Source organism: Thunnus albacares, chromosome 11 (assembly GCF_914725855.1).
Source record: "Thunnus albacares chromosome 11, fThuAlb1.1, whole genome shotgun sequence".
Classification (NCBI taxonomy): domain Eukaryota; kingdom Metazoa; phylum Chordata; class Actinopteri; order Scombriformes; family Scombridae; genus Thunnus; species Thunnus albacares.
This window is the reverse complement of record NC_058116.1, coordinates 6,421,370-6,436,505: the sequence shown is the minus strand read 5'-3', so window position 1 is coordinate 6,436,505 and position 15,136 is coordinate 6,421,370. Positions and strand designations below refer to the sequence as shown.

Genomic DNA, 15,136 nt, shown 5'->3' with positions numbered 1-15,136 from the left:
GCATGGCGAACAACTTCAAGCTAAAAGTACCTCTTTCATCTGACACTTTACAGTATATCTATATATACATATATACATATGGTGTTTTCAGTACATCTTTGACAGCTGAGTTTGACTGAACGGCGCCTGAGGTGAAGGCTTTGACATGGAAGCTCTTCCATGTCTCTGTCTCTGAGAAAGGATACTCTTTTCCCTCAGGTCATGTGTATCAACAATCTACAAAGGACATATGCAGCGTCACAGTTACATTCTTTTCTCTTTTTTATAAACAGTGGGTAAATTTAATTGGCAGTCTGGACATGATTTGTTTGTTTTTACATGTTTGTTTGTAATTGGTTAAACTGTGGAGTTGTTTGTTTGTTTGTTGGCTAAACTGTGGACCTGTTTAATTACTGGTTTTGGACTCTTTTGTATAGCGTGGAGAGTCCCATATCTCTGTAACAGAAGCAGGTGGATCAAATGGGACCGTAACTAAATGATGGCCTAAACTGTGAGAATATAGCCCAGGTTGTTAAAAATACATTTTTTCTTATAATGATTTAATACAAGCACTTTGTCATTTTTCCCACTCTGTATGCCACTGATCATTCAACATTTACATGGGCATTTATCAGCAGTGTTGTGGTAATGCATTAAAGTGTAACAGGTTCTTCTTGTAATCACATTACTTTTTTCAGTGATGCAGTAGTCTTATTATGAAATTACAGTCACTGCAAATCACATTACATAAAGTTACAAGCTAAGATCAGTTTTGGAGCAGTTTGGATGGTGGAGAAAAAGTCTGCAGTAAAACCTCCATCTGTAACACTGAACCTTAAGATACCAGTCATTATGACTGTGATGCAAAAGTATGCTGATATATTTCCTGAAATGTCTTGTTTACTGACATTTCCACTCTCCTGAGCTATAAAGTTAACCACTGTGCCCACATGCTGGTGACGGAGACCTCTGCATGGAGCTGGATAACAAAGCAGCAAAGGACTGAAGAAGATGGGAAATGGGAATATGGCAGCTGCCGCACCACAGAATTCGGCGTGTGGTTGCTGGTGAGTGTTGAGCTATGGTTCCCATGGGTTTAATCCACTCTGTGTGCCTGTTTATTTGGCCGTGGTGCATTCCTGTGTGACAGCCACCGGTGCATGACCATCAACACCAGGCTTAATGTCTCAATTTCACACTAACTTTAGAGCAATGTTTTATTCCACCCAGCAGCGGTTTTCATTTAGCTGCCTTTTTTGGTTCTCCACCCACTGCATAACTCCCTTAAAACTTATTACAACAATGTTTTTTTTAACTGCTTTGATTTCTTCATTTGAACAGTTCAGTCTTGTCCCGGGGTCTGTTCCGCTCAGAGATGAAGATTTAAAAGCTGGACACTCCCATGTAACATGTGTAATTCTCTTTCTTTGTTCATTTTGAATGAAGACTTATGAAAGCCCATTCCCACCAGAAAAATAAAAACAGGTGAAGAATTAGGGATGGTAAGAATAGAAATTCTCATGTGACAAAATTAAAGTATCCATGTCAAAATTATTACTTAGTATGTCATATTGATGACTTAGTCAAATTTATGACTTCATTTTGACTGTATATTGTGTTATAATTGATTATTTTGACCTACTAGGCAGTAGTTATGAGATATTATAATTTCCACCTATTGGGTAGTAATTACGAGTTACTATTTTATATTTAGACTTAATAATTCATAATTAGCATGAAAGTGTGAGTATTAAACAGGACCTTGTTAAATTAATACCACCCATGCTCAGAAAACCTGGCCTGGATGAATGCAGTAAAAGTAAAAAAAAGGTGTATTTCATAATTTCAATATTCTTTACTTTTCAAGTATAACGTCATAAATCTTAGATATAAAGTCCTTATTTTGACTTAAATCAAAACCATGACAGACTAAGATTGATTTAAGTTTTAATTCTGCCTGACGATCATATAGATACTCATGAGAGTTTTATTTTTTGCTTTCCAAACTTCATAAGTGTATTTATTTTGGGGGTGGAAATGGGCCTCAGTGAGATTTGATGCTGCAGCTGAAGGCATGGGTGAAAATGTAGACATCTCTGCATCTCCATGTGACATTTTGTTGGCCACAGCACTCTCTGAACTGCAGAGTCCTTTTCAAACAGGCAGAGGCTTGACAAGAAGCAGGACTGCTGCCCTCTGGGAAGGGAAGAATCGCGTGTGAAGGACAGGAGGGCAGTTTAAAAGCACAGTGAGATGTAACTCAGCTCTATTACACCCTCAACCACAGTGCCATTAAAATGAACATCAAGTTGTACAATGCACCCTGTGAATGTCACGGTTTCTGTTCATTTGCACGTGTGTGGTCGGAGAGTTTCAAGCATGATGTTATTTGCTAGGTATGAAAGTTACTTCTGTGTATTTGGTGGACAGCTAGAGGGAAGACTGTGCTGTCAGAAAAAAGTAGAGCAGAATTTAAGTGGTGTTGTAATGAGAGAGTCACAAGGAGGGTATAATGCATTCAGAGGTTCACATTGCCCCCCTTGGCTGTTAATAACAACATTGTGTTGTCTTTGACACATTTTATGAGACAAAAACTAAAAACTTAAAGGTGCAGAGTGTGGAATTTAGTGGCATCTAGTGGTGCCAAACAAAGTACTACTTTATGTCACTCACAGTCAAACTGTTCAACAGGAACTTCAATGCCCCATTTACATTTAAAAAAAATGTTTTGATACGTCTTGCCAAGGTCAATGCAACTCAGATCTCAAGGTTGTTGCAAAATGTTGTAAAAACATACTGTTTAAACAGGTTGACGGAAAACGGTTGCAAAGAGGTTTTATGTTAAAAATGCTACTGTTTTTACCTGTTTTATTCACTTTCAGACATTTTCAACACAAGCTGTTGTAGCTAGACAAACAGTGTATTCCACATTAACACTTTATTAATAATATTACATGTATCAACATTAAAAGTGCCCTTTTTTTTGGTAAGTAAGTATGCAAGAAATAACATCAATCAAGCTGCAACTTTGCATCACTTCTGCCAATTTTAGATTAGAAAACTCACACAATCATTTTTTTTTCAAATGTGAAATACACTACAGATGCAATTCACAATCAGAAACACTGTACAGTACGGGGGTAGAGCACGGGTTGTCTCACAAAGAAACATGAGGCAGGCAGTGTTGTAAGTGTAAACAATAACAATAATACATATACTGTTCGAAAAGTGTGTTTCATAATCACAGATGGATCAAGATGAAGCATATAGCGTTCCTTGTACAGTTTAAGGCAGGTGTAGAATAAAGCAGAAAATGTAGGCTACTAGTTTTGTTGCTATGCTTTTGAGTTGTTTTAATTATAAACAATTGCAGGCAAACCTCCTCCCTGTTGGCGCTGTTAAAGCCAGCCCAAACTGCAGAGCAGAGAAATAAAACCTGCTGTAAAACCAGGGGAAATTTGGCAGAGATAGATTTGCCAAACCCCTCAGCTGGCCTCACAGGGCTTTAGCCGTGAGACCTGAATGTGGAGTATTGTTGTTTTACTGTTGACTAATTACTCTGGTTCCTGTGGGTGTGTGTGTCTTTGTGTGTCAGGATGTGTACACGGGGAAGTGTGGTCACTGTAACTGTGTGTATGTGTTGTATGTTTTTATATGTGTGTATGAATGTGTGTGTTGATTGAATTCATCTCTCAATGTTGGCTTCAAAGATCCATTACTTGCACACACGTCCTTCACAGTATTGCTGCCTTTCTCTACATGTTACAACGTCTTTCTAAACTGCTATGTCGTCTATTAAAGTCATTTTACCAGCACTGTCTTCATTATATTCTTGTACCACACAGAAGTCATAGACAGATGGTTGGGGAGGATGGTACAAAGAATAGGGCCTTCTGTGTCCTGCCTGTGTGTGGTTAGGTGTAGGCTACAGAAACCCTTTGCTTAGGATTAGGGAAAGATCGCAGTTTAGATTATATATTCAAAAATACCAAACCTTAGCTAAGTGCTTTGAGTTTCCTAAATAAAAAAATCATGCTTTAGTTGCCATAAGTGGATACTGTAGGCAAAACAAGTGAACGTTTTGCGTATACCTTCATTATATTGCTGTAATTCGGCTAGCATTACGTTTGTCTCTAAAAATAATTTCCTGTTGCAAATTAGTAGTATATAAATGTCATTTTTGAGGAGACAAGGTAGCTGTTTACTGTTTAACTCCACCTATATTAGCCATAGAGAAACAGCCACACCATCCAGTGGTTGTATGTTTGTAGGTGTAATAAACATTGCAGCCTCTAGGGGGCTATAGACTTTTATTCCTAGAGGTACAACTACATTGTGAGAACTGTGTGTATAATTATCTAACATGTCAAATCTAAAATGTTTTACAACTCAAATAGAGGAAAAAGTTGGAAACTAGAACACAATGCTGCATCCAAGGTGTGTGTTTCTCAAAATTTAGGGAGGAAGAGGTATCAGAGGAAAAGCTGGGAAACAGGAATGGCTGCAGAGGTATAGATAACTGATTATTGTTGGTGTTCTGGACAGTTCCCACACTAATGTAATTGAAGCTTAGATCTGCTAGTGGGTTTGTTACATGCAAAGTTGACTGTACACAGCTGAAACACTGGTGCTCCCACTGACCATGAAGTATGAAGTGGTGTAGTTGATTGTCAGTTGTGTTTACATTGATGGTTTCCTAGCCTACAGAGGAAACAACCAGTGAGTCACACGTATATCCTTACGAGCTTGAGGTGTTATGTAAAGTATTCAGGTGTGAACATTGTAACCTAGTAGCTGTGGGAGAAAAGTAAAGTAAGTGCAGGCAAAGATGAGCCTAATCATAACAGAAGGTAACTGCATATTTGTGAAGTTATTTCTCTCATTAAGAAATCAAACTTTGAAAGAGAAACAGATGATTACTGAGTCATTTCCGTACTACAAAGACATGATGAGATTTCCAGCATTGTTTAGATACACATTGTGCAAATTCCAGTCCAGATCGTGAAGATTCCTAACAAAAACATATTTTCATGCTGCTCGTAGGAAAACAGATATACTGTAGTAAGACTGTCAATCCCATCTGTTTCGTTACAACTTTTAGTTGTTTCTGCTAACTGTGGAGATGAAAGACCCTGCCGAAAAAGGGGACAATTTGTATTCCAGTCTACTTTTCCCACTGCAGTTGGTTACATTGCAGTGAGAACATTTTTATAAATAGATGCTAGACAAACATTATGTAAATTCCAGCCCAGATGATGAAGATTCCTAACAAAAACATATTTTCATGCTGAATCAGAAACATGTACAAAACTGAACATCTAGGATTTTTCCTTTGATGTATTACTAGATTTAAGACTGCAGTAACAAAAGAAAAAAACAAGGTTATTACTTCAGGTTCCACAAAGGGTGACATCAGGGGGCATTACCTCTCCCAGATACACACTGTGTTTGTATCTGGCAGGGTAATGCACTATTCACACCATCACATACAAAAACATACATTTTTTTCCACACAAAACAGCACTTTTAAGTTCAGCAAGACATTTGTCTAACAGTCTGTGTAGTGTTTGAAGCTATTAATGTTGCTTGTAGGGAAACAGACATAGTAAAATTGCTAATCCCATCTGTTTCATTAACCTGATTCCAGCCAGTGTTGCAACTTTTAGTTGTTTCTGCTAACTGTTTAGTTGTTTCTGCTAACAATTTGTATTCCGGTCTACTTTTCCACTGCAGTTGGTTACATTGCAATGAAAACATTTTTATGAATAGATGCCTGTTATTCTCTGTCATCAGTGCTGAGGCAGATTTATTTAAAACAAATAAATACTGCCATCTGTAGGTGAAAAGACAGAGACACACGAAGCATGGATCTTACATTGTTGTAGTGTAAGTGGGCACTCAGTGGGATAATGATATGAAGAGAGTGTATAATATTAACAGTGAAAGTGAAGTGTATGATCACAATCCAAGATTTTCTGAGAGTAACTGTAGTCAGTCTTATGCATTCTTTAACTTGGATAATTTGCAGTTAATCAGGAATTGATAACCTGCCTTATATATCTAAAATCGATTATGTTGTATGTTATACAAATAATTGATAATGAATGAGGATAAGAAAGTTTCTCACAAGATTATGCTAAATTTATTTTGATTTTTTTTCAACACAAGAAAACTACAACAACATGTCTCCAGATCTATTTTGATTATACAGATTTTTGTATTATTTTAAAATGGTATTCAGATTTCTATAATCTTGATAAATTCATAGCACCCTGTTTGAAAAAGAGAACATATTTGTTTTCAGTGTCTCTGGAGTTATTTGGACATCGCAGAAGGGGTTGAAATTAAAATTGGTTGTTTTGAAAAATGTAATTCATTATTTTCCTCTATCATGTTTTTAAAACTGCAATGTGTTGTTATTATTATCGATAATTTTGTGCAATGCATGTACATCATACTGTGCCATAATTACTGAAAATACATGAGGTAGTAAAGAAAAATACAAAAATAAGAGCACTGTTTAATAATAAAACAGTGTTCAGAGGCATTGGTTCATAATATATACTGAAGAAAAAATGTCTGCTAAAGTCAGTTTTTAATGGGATTTGCTCAAACTATACACTGTATATATATATCTTTATAAACAATGAATCAATGAATCAAACCATTAAGTTTTTGTGACCAATTCCCATAGAAATATTGCCTGTTCTTGTCAATTAAAATGAGCTTAATTAAAAAAAGGAAAAAAAAAAAGAAAAAGAAAAACAGTCAGGCAGTGACTAGACACCAGCTGACGTATATTGTATGAGACAACACTAGCTAATGGCCCTACCTCTGACGTATTTTTGAGCCGCTAGGTTGCGGTGATTTGTGATATCTCCATTTCTCAGGTCAGGTCGGAGGGTTTTTGGAGGACAGTTCAGCATGGCCCTGAGGGGGATCCGGCTGATCATCCCGACGGGAACAAGTGCTCTCAAAGCTGTGAATGCTGTACAGAAGGTACGCAGAGAACACGCAGGAACACGGGTCTTTATTTCTCCTTCAACTTCACAAGGGCAAGCTAACTAGCTAACTAGCCAGCTAGCATCACAGTTGGTCCGGATTGTTTGTAAAGTTGTTTATAATGTTATTGGCAGTCGAGAGGACAGCCAAGTAAATGTTTGATTATGTTATTGACGTATACATAATGTTCCTAGTCAAGATATGTTGTATATGCAGGTTCCAACCACTATCAGTCAGTTTAGATGTCGTCAGCTCCATTTGTCACCTGAACGGTTCTCTGTGACTCCCAGTGCAAAGTGTGTCAAAGCCTGTTTTTTTAACTGTTGTCCAAACGGTGTGTTGCATGTCAGCATATAATCTCATACGCAAGGGTAGGTTTGATTTGGAAACTGGTGGGGACATAAATTTGGCAGGGGATCTGGGGGTCCTGCCCCAATATTTAAACGGGATTTCCTGTAATTCTACTCAATATAGGCTTATACACCCTCAAGTTCATGTGTATGAACCAAATACATGTCTTCGCCTCTTACTGATATAATACAATACACATGATAAATAAATAAATAAATGAATGTAAACAAAAAATTGCAATACTTTTTATGATGCACATATATATGGTACACTATAAGTGTATATAGTAGCAAATGTCATTTTCTGATAGATGTAAAGCAAGCGATCTAGCTCAGCCTTTTATTACATAGCCTACATAGCTACTTACATTTACCAAGATATAAGACCTTATTTCTCTCATTTTCCTGACGCCCATAATGATAATCCAGACTGCTCAATTATGAGTAAATATTGCAGGAGGTTCATTCGGAAAATAATTAATTGTAATGTTAACTACAGTAATTCTGTAGCCACACAAATGGGATTTAAAACTGTGGAAGACATAATAGCAAACTAGCAATCCTGGAAGAATTAATCATGCTGCTCTTGTTTGGCCAACAAGTATAATGCCAACATGAGAACAAGAACATTTAATGTTAGCCAAGTGAAATGTAATGGCACAAAATCACCCTACAGCACACCCTGTCACAGCATTTAGTTTGCTAGCTAACTACGTTATCTTTTAATGTTAGCAGAGTATACTAGCTACTAGTATAACGTTCAGATGTCTAACTATTTTTGTTTGTACAGTGCTAACTTTAGCAAGACTACTACAATTCCTGGTCTATAGTGAGTTAGCCAGCCTGGGCCAGCTGTGGCTTTCATATCACTGAATAATCTATGCGTTGAATTTGATATTGGTAACATACATAACAATTCTTCCTCTGATTGACTGGTACTCATTGCCTTTATTGGTTAGCTTTAGGCATGAGGAGTGAGATGCTTAGGATAAGTAGCTTATATCAGGCTACTTATCTGTTTTTATTATCTACACTAACCATTTATGCAAGTTAAATTGTGCTCAGCAAGAAGCATTCACCTCTTGTAATGTTTGTTATAATGTGGAAAACAAAATGTAGCCTATAAGTTGGCAGTGCATCTATAGCTTGTTTTTGGATGTTATACAATTATTCTCAATCCGATAGTGGCCCATATTCAACCAGTTAACCTGCTTTGTTATTTCGTACACACAGTATGTTCAGTTTGTGGCTAAATATTGTATAAACTGTGATGTCACACAGTTTGACCAGCCTGCCATCAGTGAGGGTACTGCAACAACATTCAGTGTTTCCTCTAGCTACTCTTGACAAGCTAACATTTAAAACTATTAATTTCAGAAAAATCAGTGAAGAAATGTGAATTTACATAATATAAGACAAAAAGGACCAGAGGAACATATAGCCTACTGTGTAGAACATTCAATTTAAGAGAATTTAAGGCTTTTAGGAGGACACCTATGTGTTCTGTTAGTGTTTTCAACAGCTGCCATTATTACGAGAACTACGACGCATTTGGCTGAGATTCGCCAGTTAACAGTGTCACTTGCTAAACTGAAACACCGGAACAATAAAATGTTTGTTGAAATCAACGTTTAAATCCAATATTTTTACAGAATGTGACTGAATCACGGAGCAACGCACGTACAACAAAGCTTTCATCATCACAGACAAATGTACATTCAGCTGTCAGTTTATTAGGCACACCTAACTACCGGTTAGACAAAATATTAGAAACATTTCATTAAAGTGAAGTATAATTCAACAGCACCACAAACTACAGCTTCCAAATTGGCCATGAAGTTGAATCAGAACATCACTAAAACAGTTTAAACAAAAATTGAACATTATAAATCCTTAAAGGTAAGATTTGTTGCAGTGCTGTTGCATTAGATTGCTTTAGTTTTAGATAATTGTAACTAATAAACTGCCAGATGATATACTGCAAATACAAGTTTGCTCTTTGTCACAACAGGTCAGTTTTGACAGAAAGAATGATAAAACAACAAAGCCCATTACGCTGTGTATCCCTTAGTCACGTCTGTGTTAACACCTGTTTATTCTTAAAGTATGCTCTTTTTGTCATCCAGGCAGGTGTTCACACAAGCTCAGTGAGAAGCCTACGGTATGGCTGGTGGGCCTACGCGCTGGGCGAGAGGACGACGCCACGGTTTAACCATTACAGCAAAATCATCTCTGTGGATGGCAACCTGGCCTCAGGGAAAGGAGCGCTGGCCCAGAATCTGGCTGACAAGCTGGGTAACTATCTGACTGCAAGCAACCTTCATTAGAGTTGTCACCAGGATACACTCAACCAACCTGTGATTTCCACCGGTTTATCATCATAAAGTAGATGAATGAAGACATTTAGAGGCTAAAATGACCAGTGCCGATATTGTAAAATTCTGGCAACGATGTATCAGCCAACATTTGTTTTAACATTAACTTACAGCTTAGACATGTCTGATGGCTGATATGCCCATATTGATTTGTCTGCAGTACTCTAATCTAAAAGAAAAAAAAAAAAAAAAAAAAAAAGAGCCAAACAATCAATGGTCACACTCTACTAACTGTACTGAAGACATACTCTGACATTTTTGGAAATATTCTCGGTTGTTATTTCACTTGGAGTAATAACTTCTGTTTCTGTATCTGCAGGGATGCACTACATGCCTGAGCCCGATACTTTCTACTTGGACAAGATGACAGCAGAGAAGGAACCCCTCTCTGTTGACTTCAATGGGATGTGCAGCCTGGAGAAGTTCTACACAAACCCCAAAGCTGCTGATGGAAACAGCTACAGGCTGCAGCTGTGGATGTACACCATGAGGCTGCTCCAGTACGCTGACGCCATTGAACACCTGCTCACCACAGGTATCGCACGCTCTGAGGGGAACGCACAGAGGTTCACTGTAGTTTCCTTTTCTCAGCTAACAAAGGGCAACCACAGCGTGAGATCAGGATAAGTCCAAACTAATGCAGACACGTTTTAAAAACGCCACTTACATTAATGACACCCTAACCTCCCATGTTTTCTGTCACTCATCTTCATCCTGATCTTCTGTGTTTTAAGGCCAAGGAGTGATCCTGGAGCGATCCCCCTTCAGTGACATGGTCTTTCTGGAGGCCATGATGAAACAAGGCTACATCAGGAAGGAGTGTGAGTATAAATATGTCATTAACATCAAAGATGGCGCCAAAGGGTATTAAATTAACCGGCCACTTAAAAATAGTACATATGAAACACAACCATGAAAGCAATTGTCTTGATAAGTTTTTCTCTCTCCTGTGGCTTGCAGGTGTGCAGCACTACAATGAGATCAAAGACATCAGTATCTGTGAGTTCCTGCCCCCACACCTTGTCATTTATGTGGACCTGCCAGCTGAGGAGGTGCAGAAGAGGCTGAAACAGAGCGGCAAGGTAGGGGAACGCACACAGAGACACCACGGGATACTGTCTTCATTGTAGGATACTGATTTCTGGTATTTCAGTCTCGTTCATTAACTAACTTTGAACAAAGGTCATTACCATTTTCAGTTGGAACAACAGCCTAATCCAAATGAAAACCACCTTAATCCAAATGAAATGTTGATATTAAAAGGATGGTGTAAAGTGGGATGTTTTAATCAGGCTTTTTAGGCTTAGCATTAGTCATTGATTAAAATGGAATCTCTGTATTCCCAGTCCTATCTTCAGAACGTGCCCTTGATGTATCTGAAGAGCATCGAGGATTGCTACAAGAAGTCTTTCCTGCCCAAAATCAGGTAAGCAGGTGAACATATGGATGGTAAATGTATGGTGGTGTATTAGATCTCTCACCATTCGCAAATTACATATGATTCAAACATGGTTCATATGTAACGCGACATTAAAAACTAACTTTGCCAGTTTGTGGTTATTTTTAGCCATGTTGGCACTGTTTAAAGGCTAATTAGCAACACACCAGCTTGTTAACATCGCCATTGAGAGCATCATGCTGACATCATGTTATCATTTAGCTCAAATCTGGAGCCTAATTACAGCCTAACAGAACTGTAACGCATCTGTAGACTCTTCATCTTATCACACCTGAAGTGCTCGAACCAAAGTTTGTGTCTTTCTTTCAGCGAAACGTCAGAACTGCTCGCTTACGATTCAACCCAAGCACAAGATGTTGAAAGAGTAAGACTCAAATGAACGGCAGCTCGTTAAATACAAATCTTGTAACTGTTTTTGTAGAAAGCTCACTCATAACGTCGTATCCACAGGTGGCAGAGGACATCGAGTACTTGAAGTTTGAAAAAGGACCTTGGCTGGAGCAGGATGATGTCACCTACCACCACATGAGGATGCTGTGAGTTGTTGATTGCCGTTCTGCGTTTCCACATTGAAATGCAAATTACACAGGAAGATCTGCAAAAGTCAAATTTCCACAAAAGTATCACAACCGCTGCCTCTGATTGTTGTAGTCATTATGGATAAATATGCAAAGTACCTGAAGGGAATCACACGAAGAACAGAAAAGGCACATTTGTTTTGATTTTCACTTCTGTTCAGTTCAGACTTTTATTTTCCCTGCAAGAAAAGCATAAAAACATGAACACAATAAGACTATTAAAAACATTAAAGTGCTGGTCATATACACGCAATAGAGAATACAATAAAAGTTTCATGAAGAATATGGATAAGATAAATTGATGCCTGTGTGCTCGTCTTTTGGACTCCAGTATTAGCCATCATGCTGGGTTTTCAACACTCTGCTCTAATTTGATTGTATTTCTGTCTCTTTACAGCGTGGAAGACAAACAGAGGGTGGCATCCCTGACCCACATACCAAGGTTTCTGCCAGAGATAACAATCGGGGCCCATGATTATGATGAAAAATTCTATGCCTATAAATCGGTATGTAGACACAACATGTTCGTTCTTATTAGCTGGTCTTGCCAGCGACCTTTTTTTTTTTTGTTGCATGTCATTCCTCAGCTCTCTCTCTCTTTGTCTCTCTCTCTCTCTCTCTCCACTATGATGCATCTGAGAAATGTTGAAATAGACATAAAGAGAGCACTGCTGCTTATTTACATGCTCCATTTTAGTTATAATGGAGATATAAAGGGTCACAGATCAGGCTGTTTATATTCAATACAGAAAAAAGTTAATTTGCCCTAATGATCTTGGAGATCAGCTCAGCACATCCCTAATGTTGTTAACTGCAGTGTCTCATTAAGCTGCAGGAGAAATAGTTTCTTATTATTTATTGTGTTGAGCACTTAATGAAAAGCTGGAGCCTTCGTCTAAATCCTTACTGTTCTCTTTATAATTAAATACTTTTTATTGTTCTACCCTTTGTAATGTGAAGGCTGTGCAGTACTGTCAGCCTGATGGATCTAATTTTTTTTCTCCGCTGAAATATTGAATGACTCCATAGTTACAAGACGGCAAATGCCAGATGTGGAATATGCTACAAGGCTTGTGGTATCAGTCTTGCAGGGAAACATTTGGGTCTGACCTTTTCTGTTTATTGACTGGAGACTTTTGTCTCCCCCCTGCTGTAAAAATCTGGCTGCATAATGCTACAGGAGGCTGTGACCTGACATTTTGTTCTGAGCCTGGATCTCAGTGGAGAGAATGAGAACTGTGACACGTGGTAGCATCATCTCCCTCAGCATGTTTGAGCTGACAAAGTCATGCAAGGACATTTGCAACGCTGATGTATTGCAGCTTCTGTTGTACATTTTAATAGCAGTTAATTTGAATTCATTGAGATAAATGAATGAAAACTTTCCACAAAGCCTAAGCTGTTCTTGTTAGAGGTTATTATGTGCATGCCTGCTGGTTTGAATGTGCAGTCTTTTTTTCTTTTAGTTTAATTGTCAGTCTTGGTTTTCATTTTAGCTCCCTGGGAAGAAGTATGCCGCTGGTTATAATGCAGATGTTGGAGACAAATACATCTGGCTGAAGTGAATGAGTCCACATGTGGTTAATGAATCTGAATCAACCCTCGTCATTGGCTGATAAACTCCCTGGGTGAACTGTGGACTTCTCGTCCGTGTTCGTTCCACTTGTCCTCTGTTGTACATCCTAAATAATATGTATTAAAAAAAAATAAAATTCAAATCTATTAAAGTCTTGTCTTTTGTTCTAACTCTGCATCCAGATATGATCATATACATATTTCACACACACACACACACACACACACACACACACACACACACACACACATATTTACCATAGAGAGTGAAATACATATAAATAAGCCAATAAATTGCAACATACTAATTTTTGTTCTGATGGTGAGTGTAATTTGATTTTTTTTAATTTTTTTTTTTTTACTTTATTATAGATGCCTTCATTTCAAAATGTCCCTTCCAGTCATGTGCTCCCAGCCTCTCAGCAATCTCAACAACCTGTTTGCTCTGTTAGGTCTACTTGTTTAGTAGAAGATCCTAGTGTTCCATATCTCTGATTTGAGTTTTATTCTGAGGCTGGGCTCAACCTCCCCTCTGAGAGCGATGATTAGTTTGTGTTTGCCTTTGCTGCAGGAGGCTCTTGTTCTAATTAAAAACTGATCATCGGATACGAGGATATAGGGGGCTCAACAGCTGAATGTGCCGGAGAGATGAGAGGAAATCCCCAATAACTTGCTTCCTGCTGCTGGGGTGTAGTGAAGCTCTCACTCAATTACACCTCCAGTTTCAGTTTTAGCTCCCTTTTCACCACAGTGTCCAGACTACACAATCTAGTCTATCTGTATCAGATCGCTCACCGTGGTTCTTAGAGGGTAGTGAACAGGTTGTGACACATACAACCCTGTAAGTTAATGGTCTTGGAGAGCAGGAGACCCAGGACAACCTGTGGAGCCCTGAAGTTGAAGGATGAGCAAATTATGACCTACAGTACCAGTCAAAAGTTTGGACACACTTTCCCTTTCACCTGAATGAGAAGGTGTGTCCAGTCTTTGGTACTGTATGTGTTGGTTCAATCAAAACAGAATCTCACCATATCACCACCTGTGAATTATAATGTTGCATTCAACATGGCTGTGAGGGAGAATTAACATTTACTATCCTTTGAGTTGACCAGTTGTCCATCAATGCACTTGTTATGCACCATATAGGAATAGCCAAGACACAACGTGGCAAAGAGATCCATCTTCCCCAAATCCCAAGTAGCCATGAAGCCATACTACTGAAAATAATGTCTGATGTTTGTCTCAACATAACCAGCAACACAGATCTAAGTGGGAAGGTAATAAATATGACCTAACAAAAATCTAAGCAACCAAATAAGAATAACTTACCTCTCTAAGAAAACAGGCAGCCCAGGAAAACAAACCCATCACCTATTTGCATACACACTCTCTCACACACACTCCTGTCACAAGTCATACTGAAGGACAGAACAGACAGCAAAATTTGATTGTGGTCATATTAATGCAGCTATGGAAACACTTTGCATACTGCATTGATGAGAATTAGATAGGCCTCAATATGTGAGAAAAAGGTTAGACATGCATAACCTTGATGTTGAAAGCATTTGAGGAACCAGACCAAGCTGCTCTTGTTCAGATCCAGAACTCCAATTTTCTCCAGCATGGCCACCTGGTAGGCAAAGAGAAGGCGATGAGGTTGCAGAGCAGACAAAGCTGTGTGAGAAAATATATGCTGCCCAAACATTTCCAAAGATCCAAAATCATCAAGATGACTTACATTATCTACCGCTCTCTCAGAATTATGGACACAATGAGCCCTCTCCTTAAAAGTTCTTCCACACATTTAGCCAAAGCAAC

General features: G+C 38.3%; 1 protein-coding gene across 1 annotated transcript; it reads left to right on the top strand.

Moving 5' to 3' along the window:
- The first annotated feature begins 6,796 nt into the window (after nucleotides 1–6,796).
- Nucleotides 6,797–13,470, top strand: ndufa10 (NADH:ubiquinone oxidoreductase subunit A10). The gene is made up of 10 exons (XM_044366554.1): nucleotides 6,797–6,978; nucleotides 9,458–9,626; nucleotides 10,026–10,241; nucleotides 10,441–10,527; nucleotides 10,667–10,788; nucleotides 11,053–11,132; nucleotides 11,475–11,529; nucleotides 11,616–11,701; nucleotides 12,141–12,249; nucleotides 13,240–13,470. The coding sequence occupies exons 1-10, from the start codon at nucleotides 6,904–6,906 to the stop codon at nucleotides 13,306–13,308; spliced, it is 1,068 nt and encodes a 355-aa protein (XP_044222489.1). The 5' UTR covers nucleotides 6,797–6,903; the 3' UTR covers nucleotides 13,309–13,470.
- The last annotated feature ends 1,666 nt before the right edge of the window (nucleotides 13,471–15,136 follow it).

Excerpts from the sequence above, each read along its gene's own strand:
- ndufa10 (XM_044366554.1), top strand. The coding sequence starts at position 6,904 with ATGGCCCTGAGGGGGATCCGGCTGATCATCCCGACGGGAACAAGTGCT. Across the intron at positions 9,627-10,025 it reads GAATCTGGCTGACAAGCTGG|GGATGCACTACATGCCTGAG; the intron begins GTAACTATCTGA and ends CTGTATCTGCAG. Across the intron at positions 10,528-10,666 it reads AGGCTACATCAGGAAGGAGT|GTGTGCAGCACTACAATGAG; the intron begins GTGAGTATAAAT and ends TGTGGCTTGCAG.